Source organism: Hyla sarda, chromosome 1, assembly GCF_029499605.1.
Source record: "Hyla sarda isolate aHylSar1 chromosome 1, aHylSar1.hap1, whole genome shotgun sequence".
NCBI classification, from domain to species: Eukaryota; Metazoa; Chordata; class Amphibia; order Anura; family Hylidae; genus Hyla; species Hyla sarda.
The window spans coordinates 3,502,443-3,513,657 of record NC_079189.1 but is presented as its reverse complement, the minus strand read 5'-3'; the positions used below and the strand labels follow the sequence as shown (position 1 = coordinate 3,513,657).

At 46.5% G+C, this 11,215-nt stretch overlaps 1 protein-coding gene across 1 annotated transcript in view; it reads left to right on the top strand.

Annotated features, from left to right (window-relative positions):
• The window catches only part of LOC130306231 (uncharacterized), an 870,792-nt gene that overhangs the window by 474,658 nt on the left and 384,919 nt on the right, over positions 1–11,215 (top strand). The window contains exons 12-15 of the mRNA XM_056552075.1: positions 2,432–2,555; positions 4,620–4,711; positions 4,795–4,873; positions 4,981–5,072. Coding sequence (XP_056408050.1) covers positions 2,432–2,555; positions 4,620–4,711; positions 4,795–4,873; positions 4,981–5,072 — 387 coding nt within the window. The remainder of the gene's footprint in view (positions 1–2,431; positions 2,556–4,619; positions 4,712–4,794; positions 4,874–4,980; positions 5,073–11,215) is intronic.

Genomic DNA, 11,215 nt, shown 5'->3' with positions numbered 1-11,215 from the left:
CAGCTTTATATACCGCCCGCCACCCAGCTTTATATACCGCCCGCCACCCAGCTTTATATACCGCCCGCCAACCAGCTTTATATACCGCCCGCCACCCAGCTTTATATACCGCCCGCCACCCAGCTTTATATACCGCCCGCCACCCAGCTTTATATAGTGCCCGCCACCCAGCTTTATATGCCACCCGCTATCCAGCTTTATATGCCGCCCGCCACCCAGCTTTATATAGTGCCCGCCACCCAGCTTTATATAGTGCCCGCCACCCAGCTTTATATAGTGCCCGCCACCCAGCTTTATATAGTGCCCGCCACCCAGCTTTATATACTTCCCGCCACCCGGCTTTATACACCACCCGCCACCCAGCTTTATATACTGCCCGCCAGCTTTATATACTGCCCGCCACCCAGCTTTATATCCTGCCCGCCACCCAGCTTTATATACCGCCCGCCACCCAGCTTTATATACTGCCCACCACCCAGCTTTATATACTGCCCGCCCCCCAGCTTTATATACCGCCCGCCCCCGTTTTATATACCGCCCGCCACCCAGCTTTATATACCGCCCGCCACCCAGCTTTATATACTGCCCGCCACCCAGCTTTATATACTGCCCGCCACCCAGCTTTATATACTGCCCGCCACCCAGCTTCATATACTGCCCACCACCCGGCTTTATATACCGCCCGCCACCCAGCTTTATATACCGCCCGCCACCCAGCTTTATATACCGCCCGCCACCCAGCTTTATATACCGCCCGCCACCCAGCTTTATATACCGCCCGCCACCCAGCTTTATATACCGCCCGCCACCCAGCTTTATATACTGCCTGCCACCCAGCTTTATATATACTGGCCCGTCACCCAGCTTTATATACCGCCCGCCACCCGGCTTTATATACCGCCCGCCACCCAGCTTTATATACTGCCTGCCACCCAGCTTTATATATACTGGCCCGTCACCCAGCTTTATATACTGCCTGCCACCCGGCTTTATATACTGCCTGCCACCCAGCTTTATATACTGCCCGTCACCCAGCTTTATATACTGCCTGTCCCCCAGGTTTTAGGGGAACAGATATTCTGTTATTATTTTGTTATCCCTTTGTTGGATGTTATTGATCTTGGTCACATGATGAGATTTCGGCCATTGTTACCATCTTATTGTTTCTTACATCTTCACCGTTTCCTTTTACCTTAATATAAATCTGATTGTTTCCTATGGAAAACGGCTTCACCTTTCTGCTACATCATGTTTATATTTGTCTTCAAACATTCTCTCTCTCTCTCTCTCTCTTTCCTCTTCCTCTTCTTCTTCCTCTTCTTCCTCTTCCTCCTCTTCTTCCTCTTCTTCTTCCTCCTCTTCTTCCTCTTCTTCTTCCTCCTCTTCTTCCTCTTCTTCTTCCTCCTCCTCTTCTTCCTCTTCTTCCTCCTCCTCTTCTTCTTCTTCCTCTTCTTCTTCCTCCTTCCTATTCTTCTTCCTCCTTCCTATTCTTCCTCTTCCTCTTCTTCCCCTTTTTCTTCATGTTCATCTGTTTCCCCCTTTTCTTCCTCTTCTTCCTGTTCCTCTTCTGCTTCCTCTTCTTCCTCCTCTTTTTCCTCTTCCTCCTCTTCCTCCTCTTCCTCCTCCTCCTCTTCCTCTCCTTCCTCTTCTTCCTCCCCTTCCTCTTCTTCCTCCCCTTCCTCTTCTTCCTCCCCTTCCTCTTCTTCCTCCTCCTCTTCTTCCTCCTCTTCTTCCTCCTCCTCCTCCTCCTCTTCCTCCTCCTCTTCTTCCTCTTCTTCTTCCTCCTCTTCTTCTTCCTCCTCTTCTTCTTCCTCCTCCTCTTCTTCCTCCTCCTCCTCTTCTTCCTCCTCCTCCTCTTCTTCCTCCTCCTCCTCTTCTTCTTCCTCCTCCTCTTCTTCCCCTTTTTCTTCCTCTTCTTCCTCTTCTCCTTCCCCTTCTTCCTCTTCTCCTTCCTCTTCTTTTTCCTCTTCTTCCTCTTCCTCTTCTTCCCCTTTTTCTTCCTCTTCTTCCAGAACTGACCCCATTAGGACATCGCTGTCTATTATTCAGTGTAGGAGTTGGAGGACACAAGGATCTGTACCAGGACATAGTCATGATGGAGGATCACCGGCCCCTCACATCACAAGGTAAGAAGAGACATATATATAGATATCACTCTCACTACCTAGTGACATAGAAATCTATCCAGCACTGATGTATTCATTCCCTGTGTATTCCCTACAGATGGAGTCATTGATAGAAATCCACCCGAGAGGTGTCCCCGCCCTCTGTATTCCCAGGACTGTCCAGAGGGAAATGTCCCAGAGAAGCATCAGGTAGATGAGGCTGATCCTATATCTCTATAGGGGGGTCCTTATAGTCTCCCCATAATATGACCATAAAGGGAGCGAACTAAGGTTCTTTTTGGCATTTTTTTTCCTTGTTCATTCAGGTTGAAGATCTGATGTATATTAAGGTTGAGGTTAAAGATGAACCAGAAGAGGAGACGGATATTTGGTCCAATCATAAGTGTATGAGGGAAGTGAAGGAGGAAATTCCAGGAGGTGTTACCCCAGGTATGTAATGTTTCCAGGAGGTGTTGTCCCAGGTATGTAATAATTCCAGGAGGTGTTGTCCCAGGTATGTAATAATTCCAGGAGGTGTTGTCCCAGGTATGTAATAATTCCAGGAGGTGTTGTCCCAGGTATGTAATAATTCCAGGAGGTGTTGTCCCAGGTATGGAATAATTCCAGGAGGTGTTGTCCCAGGTATGGAATAATTCCAGGAGGTGTTGTCCCAGGTATGGAATAATTCCAGGAGGTGTTGTCCCAGGTATGTAATAATTCCAGGAGGTGTTGTCCCAGGTATGGAATAATTCCAGGAGGTGTTGTCCCAGGTATGGAATAATTCCAGGAGGTGTTGTCCCAGGTATGTAATAATTCCAGGAGGTGTTGTCCCAGGTATGTAATAATTCCAGGAGGTGTTGTCCCAGGTATGTAATAATTCCAGGAGGTGTTGTCCCAGGTATGTAATAATTCCAGGAGGTGTTGTCCCAGGTATGTAATAATTCCAGGAGGTGTTGTCCCAGGTATGGAATAATTCCAGGAGGTGTTGTCCCAGGTATGTAATAATTCCAGGAGGTGTTGTCCCAGGTATGTAATAATTCCAGGAGGTGTTGTCCCAGGTATGGAATAATTCCAGGAGGTGTTGTCCCAGGTATGGAATAATTCCAGGAGGTGTTGTCCCAGGTATGGAATAATTCCAGGAGGTGTTGTCCCAGGTATGGAATAATTCCAGGAGGTGTTGTCCCAGGTATGGAATAATTCCAGGAGGTGTTGTCCCAGGTATGTAATAATTCCAGGAGGTGTTGTCCCAGGTATGTAATAATTCCAGGAGGTGTTGTCCCAGGTGTGTAATAATTCCAGGAGGTGTTGTCCCAGGTGTGTAATAATTCCAGGAGGTGTTGTCCCAGGTGTGTAATAATTCCAGGAGGTGTTGTCCCAGGGTCTAGTCAGGGCCCTCATATCTGTAGTGTAGAATTGTGTGGACCGGCCGCTGCCATATTGGGAAACATGGCCGACATGAGGGAATAATTATTGTAATAAAGAGAAATACAGTGTTACCCTCCTCAAATAACTTGTCCTGAAATAATCCTCACCCTACCTAACAGTGGAGTTGGCGCCCCCCTCCCCCACTTCACCCTACCTAACAGAGGAGTTGGCACCCCCACTATGCCTTTCCCCCCAACATAGAATAAGTAATGGGAATCCTCCTTCCGTTACACGTTATTGAGATCGTCGCCCATTATAATCTCCCCACATGAAGGGTCAGATCTCTGGGGGATTTATTACAGGTCTGAACTGCCCTCAATATTTTCTCTAATACTTACAGATTCTTAGGCCCAGCCGCCCCTCCCCCATTTCTATCTCTTCCTGTAGAGCTGAATGGCCGGTTGTATCTGTAGTCGTGTTCCATGGTGAGGATGGGTCATGTGTCCGCCCTCCACTGGGTGAGGCTCATATATATTTCTCAATTTATTATAAAGCAAAATACGGGCAGCCGGGGTAACCTCTCCTCCAGCCTGAAGAGGCGTACATTGTCTGTCTGTGTACTGTCATGGCCCCACAGATATTTAACCCCTCATTCACCTCTGAGAGAGGAATAGTCGTCACATGACAGAGAACTTGTGGTTATATAGACATAGAGACTTATCCCACATGGTCCCTAGTGGAGGACACTTTGGAGCAGTCGTTTTCTTACTACAGAAAGTTTGATAGAAGACGAAGCCGCAACTGTGCGTTCCCTCTGTGGACATATAGAATCCTCTAATAAGGGATCAGAGACCAGATTTCTACCCCAGATGACCCATTTATTACCGAAATGTCTGTGTCTCCTCCACCTGCTGACAATGGATTCCCCTGAGGAAGGAGTGACAGCCGAGTCTCTGTAGGGACCAGCAGCTTCGGGCCTGGGATTTCACTGCAGGTCTGACTGGATTATCTGATGTTTTATCAGAAAGTGGGGGAGGGGCAGAACATTGTTATTGAGGCCTGATAAATAACCTAGAGGTGAGAAGTGTATGATATATATAGATGGATATACAGGAGCTGATGTATTCATTCCCTGTGTGTTCCCTACAGATGGAGTCATTGATAGAAATCCACCCGAGAGGTGTCCCCGCCCTCTGTATTCCCAGGACTGTCCAGAGGGAAATGTCCCAGAGAAGGATCAGGTAGATGGCGCTAAAGTCTCCAAAATATGACGATAAAGTTATTGACCCCAAGATCAACTTACATTTTCTTCCTATCTGTTTAGGGTGAAGATCTGATGGATATTAAGGTTGAGATTAAAGATGAAGCAGAAGAGGAGACGGATTTCTGGGCCGATCAGCAGTGTAAGGAGGGGGAGACTTTTATTGGTGGAGGGTCTCCTAGATACTACTACACCCATCATCTGATCATCACATGGAATAATCTATCCATCACTGTGTGTTCCCTACAGATGGAGTCATTGATAGAAATCCACTCGAGAGGTGTCCCCGCCCTCTGTATTCCCAGGACTGTCCAGAGGGAAATGTCCCAGAGAATCATCAGGTAGATGAGGCTGATCCTATATCTCTATAGGGGGGTCCTTATAGTCTCCCCATAATATGTCCATAAAGGGAGCGAACTAAATTTCCTTTTGGCATTCAGGTTGAAGATTTGATGGATATTAAAGTTGAGGTTAAAGATGAACCAGAAGAGGAGACGGATTTCTGGGCTGATCCCCCGTGTACGAGGGAAGTGAAGGAGGAAATTCCAGGAGGTGTTACCCTAGGTATGTAATAATTCCAGGAGGTGTTGTCCCAGGTATGTAATAATTCCAGGAGGTGTTACCCCAGGTATGTAATAATTCCAGGAGGTGTTGTCCCAGGTATGTAATAATTCCAGGAGGTGTTGTCCCCGGTATGTAATAATTCCAGGAGGTGTTTTCCCGGGTGTGTAATAATTCCAGGAGGTGTTACCCCAGGTATGTAATAATTCCAGGAGGTGATGTCCCAGGTATGTAATAATTCCAGGAGGTGTTGTCCCAGGTATGTAATAATGCCAGGAGGTGTTGTCCCAGGTATGTAATAATTCCAGGAGGTGTTGTCCCAGGTATGTAATAATTCCAGGAGGTGTTGTCCCAGGTATGTAATAATTCCAGGAGGTGTTGTCCCAGGTATGTAATAATGCCAGGAGGTGTTGTCCCAGGTATGTAATAATTCCAGGAGGTGTTGTCCCGGGTGTGTAATAATTCCAGGAGGTGTTGTCCCAGGTATGTAATAATTCCAGGAGGTGTTGTCCCGGGTGTGTAATAATTCCAGGAGGTGTTGTCCCGGGTGTGTAATAATTCCAGGAGGTATTGTCCTAGGTATGTAATAATTCCAGGAGGTGTTACCCCAGATATGTAATAATTCCAGGAGGCGTTGTCCTAGGTATGTAATAATTCCAGGAGGTGTTGTCCCAGGTATGTAATAATTCCAGGAGGTGTTGTCCCGGGTATGTAATATTTCCAGGAGGTGTTGTCCCGGGTATGTAATAATTCCAGGAGGTGTTACCCCGGGTATGTAATATTTCCAGGAGGTGTTGTCCCAGGTAGGTAATAATTCCAGGAGGTGTTGTCCCAGGTATGTAATATTTCCAGGAGGTGTTGTCCCGGGTATGTAATATTTCCAGGAGGTGTTGTCCCAGGTATGTAATAATTCCAGTAGGTGTTGTCCCAGGTATATAATATTTCCAGGAGGTGTTGTCCCAGGTATGTAATAATTCCAGGAGGTGTTGTCCCAGGTATGTAATATTTCCAGGAGGTGTTGTCCCAGGTATGTAATAATTCCAGGAGGTGTTGTCCCAGGTATGTAATAATTCCAGGAGGTGTTGTCCCAGGTATATAATATTTCCAGGAGGTGTTGTCCCAGGTATGTAATAATTCCAGGAGGTGTTGTCCCAGGTATATAATATTTCCAGGAGGTGTTGTCCCGGGTATGTGATAATTCCAGGAGGTGTTGTCCCAGGTATGTAATGTTTCCAGGAGGTGTTGTCCCAGGGATGTAGTAATGGATTACAGAGGGAATTCAGAGGTGTCTTCAGGGGAGGCTCCACCTTAGATCTACATGACATTAACCCTTCAGACCCCAGTGATCCCCTGTGTTATGTATAGTCAGGACCTGAGGGAGGTGACTATATAGAGATCCTCTCCAAGGTCATCTATGGGTCCTGTCATGCTCCAGGTAGAACACTAGGGGCAGCATCAGGATTTGGGGCTCAGATGTGATGAACGGCCGCACTATCCCATGGGAGCAGAGAACTTAGTGTAACCCCTTAAGCTCCACAATGGATGGTGATAGGGGCCCCGGCTGATGGTCAGGTGTCTGGCATCTCCCTTGATTATAGCAGAGAAGAAGTACTTGGCAGGAGGGTAGCCTGGCAGGGTTAGCCTCACTGGCAGGTAGAAAAGTTCGACTTAGATGCTCACAGGTGAAAACCCACGGAGTCTTGATGTGTAGATTTAAGTATTGTCTTTATTGTGAGCATAAAGGCAGTGCAATATAGGACAACGTGTTTCGGAGGTGTGTCCTCCTTCCTCATGTCCATTACAGGGGTACAGTTCCACATCTGTATTTATTTATACACCATTGTAAATTAAAATTTTGGCGGGAGTGCAGGTCACAAGGTCAGGTGCTTGTATAGAGTAGCTTTAACATCAAGGATTTTTTTGCCCATTGAAGCCAATAGGCTCTGTGTGGCCTATGGTAAAGGAATGTGAATGTGCTAATGCTAAGCAGTAGGGATCGACCGATATCGTTTTTTTAGGGCCGATACCGATAATCGGTGCAGGTTAGGGCCGATAGCCGATAACTTATACCGATATTCCGGTATAAGTTATCGGCTATTTAACCCCCTGCGACACCGCTGCAGATCATTGATTTAAAGCGGGCGCTTTAAATGAATGATCTGCAGTGGCTTTTGTGGGGCCATAGGCCACCACCACCCGCTTCTCTCCACTACCTGCCAGGGTGCTCCGGGCCATCCATCCATCGTTCCTGTAGTGTCTGGGGGCATTCCGGGTGAAGAGTGAACCGGTCCGGACTGTCCTTCTTCTCCGGCGGTCATCTTCTCCACACCGGGCAGGCCCCGGCCTAGTACGCTGCATAGACGTCGCTGCACATAAACGACGCACCTGACGTCACGGCGTAGCGGCGTCTATGCAGCGTACTAGGCCGGAGCCTGCCCGGAGTGGAGAAGAAGACCGTGGGAGAAGGACAGCCCGGACCGGACCACCCTCCACCCGGAACGCCCCCGGACACTACATGAAGCAAGGATGGCCTGGACCACCCCCATTACGGGTAAGTTTAATTTTTTTATTGACTCCGAGGGTGGGGGAGGGGCCCGACCGGTATAGCGGTATGGGAAAAAATCCATACCGGTATACCGCATAGCATCACGGTGGGAGGTGCGACGCGGTGCGGTGGGTCGGAGGTGCGGCGGGTCGAGGGGGTGGCGGTCGCGGTGCGGTGGGCGGGGCATTATCGGCTTATCGGCAAGATAATTGCCGATAATGCCCAAAATCGTGATTATCGGCCGATAATATCGGCCATACCGATAATCGGTCGATCCCTACTAAGCAGGGAAATGCGAGGCTGAATGGTGCATGGGAGACTCCGAGGTAGGATCGAGTCCCCGGCTGGTGGAACATGTAATAAACAATGTGGTTAAACTTAAGTTGGTATAAACTTATGTAGGTCACTAGGTCAACGAGGTGACTATATATGGATAACTGAAATTGTCATATCTGTATTAATTGGTGTAAGAAAGTAAATATAGGCATGTGAACTGGGAGAGGAGCCGGAATGGTTGTAGATGGCAGCAGAGACCTACAAATTGGTGTGTTAAAGGGGTACTCCCCTGGAAAAAAAATTTTTCAAATCAACTGGAGCCAGAAAGTTAAACAGATTTGTTACATAGTTAGTACGGTTGAAAAAAGCCATACGTCCATCAAGTTCAACCAGGGAATGACTTCTAATTAAAAATCTTAACCCTTCCAGTACTTATCAGCCACTGTATGCTCCACAGGAATTTCTTTTCTTTTTGAATTTTCTTTCTGCCTTACCACAGTGCTCTCTGCTGACACCTCTGTCCATTTTAGGAACTGTTCAGAGCAGGATAGGTTTGCTATGGGGATTTGCTGCTCTGGACAGTTCCTAAAATGGACAGAGGTGTCAACAGAGAGCGCTATGGTCAGACAGAAAGGAAATTCAAAAAGAAAAGAACTTCCTCTGGAATATACAGCAGCTGATAAGTACTGGAAGGGTTAAGATTTTTAAAAAAAGAAGTCATTTACAAATCTGTTTAACTTTCGGGCACCAGTTGATTTAAAAAAAAAAAATGTTTTCCAGTGGAGTACCCCTTTAAAATGTAGATATTGGTGAAGATGAAAAGCTGATGTTAGGGAGGAAACCTTTTTTGGGATGTTGGATGTGTTAGAGGGAAAGGCTGATAGGGGGCCATGATGAGGGATGGGGTTGGGAGATTCATTAACCATCATGGCCCCCTATCAGCCTTTCCCTCTAACACATCCAACATCCCAAAAAAGGTTTCCTCCCTAACATCACCCAGTCATCTTCACCAATATCTACATCTTAACACAGCAATTCGTACGTCTCTGCTTCTACCTACCGCCCTGTTCTAGTATATTACAACCATTCCGGCTCCTCTCCCATTCACAGTCCCAGTTCACATGCCTCTATTTACTTTCTCACACCAATTAACCCCTTAAGGACCAATACAAGTAAACCTGTACGCCCCTGAAAGACCAGGCCTGTTTTTTCAAATGGGGGATGTCTGTCTTTATTAGAGAATAACTCTGGTAACGTTTTGCCAATCACGATAATTCTGACATTGTTTTTTTGTCACAAGTCGTCCTTCATGTACATAGTAAAAGTAAGACGATAGCATTTGTAGTTTTTTTTTTTTTTTTTTTTTCTACAATGTAAAAAATCTTGACATTTTTACAAAAAATTAAGATTTTTTGCTATTTTAACACTAATAGGTTGCATATATTTATACTTACTGACCAAATAGTTTATGAAACTTATACTTTCAGATGTCTACTTTATTTTGACGTCATTTTTTTGTTTTTAATTAACATTTTCAATTCGTTAGAAGCCGAACAATTTAACTTGAAATGTTGAAAATTTGAAAAGTACATCTTTTTTTATGTGCTATGCAAGGTTTGCAGAAATTAAAAAGGTAGTAGAACATAGGAACACCCCCCCCCCCAAATGACCCCATTTTAAAAACTAGACCCCTCAAGGTATTCGCTAGGGGGTACAGTGAGTATTTTAACACCATAGTTTTTTGGCAGGAATTATTACAAAGTCAGTGTTTAAAAATTTGAATTTTTCACAAATGCATCATTTGGGGGGCATATTTTTTGTACATCACTTCTGATATTGAAAGAAATGCCCCCTATATTTTATTTAGCTGCTTGTCCCATGTTCGGAAATACCCCCGCTTTGGCCATATATGGTTCCTTGACCGCGTGGTAGGACTCAGAAGGAGAGGAGCGCCATTTGGCTTTCAGGGCAGAACAGTACCCCCACCCCCACAAGTGACCCCATTTATATACCACACCCCTTCAAGTTATTGGCTGGACCAGGGACCTCTCTGATTGGTCCTTGGTCGGCTAGCAGTATAACGCGTCTGTCTGTGACAGTTAAGGCTCCTGATGGATATATCCGCCATGTTGTGGGAATAAGCACCCGCTCATGGCGAATATATCCATTACTGCTGCGGCTGGGTAGCTCAGTGTGTCCGCTCATGACTGCCGGCGGGAAATCCGCAGCTATGAGTGGACGCACAAAGCTACCCAGCCGCAGCAGGGAGCTCATTACCGTGACTGCTGCATAATGTGTAGAATCACATGGTGGACATCCGCAGCATATTACATGTCGGCCAATGCGATCCTACACATTATGCCATTTTTTTTAATAAATGTATTTTTAATTTTTTTTTCTTTTTTTTTACACTTTTATTACATTTTTATTTATTTTTACACTTTTTAATGCTTTGGAATACTTAGTATTCCAAAGCATTGCAGTTATATGCTGCCTGCCAGTTTTCACTAGCAGGCAGCATATTAGGACATGCCTCTGGCACGTCCTTTCAGGCAATACCCAGGGCAGACCTGGGGGTCTTTGTAGGACCCCCGGCTGCCCAGGTATGCAGCAGCACCCCGCGATGCTCCGGGGTGCTGCAGGAGAGACAGAGGGAGCCCACCCTCCCTCTGTCATAATACTTACAGCCCTCGGTCACTTCCGACCGCAGCTGTAAGGGTTAAAACTGCCGGGACCGAAGTTTACTTCGGTCCCGGTAGTGCAGCAGGGTCCCGGCTGTGTGATACAGCCAAGTCCCTGTCGCGATCTCGTGGGTGCACTGGGCAGCACCCACGAGAATAATGGACGAGTATAGATGTCCAGGTGCCGGAATGCCCGCCAACCTGGACATCTATACTCGTCCATGGTCGTTATTGGGTTAATACAGATATGACAATTTCAATTAACCTAGATCTCCATATATAGTCACCTCGTTGACCTAGTGACCTACATAAGTTTATACCAACTAAACTTTAACCACATTGTTTATTACATGTTACACCAGCCGGGGATTCGATCCTACCTCTGAGTCTCCCATGCACCATTCAGCCTCGCATTTCCCTG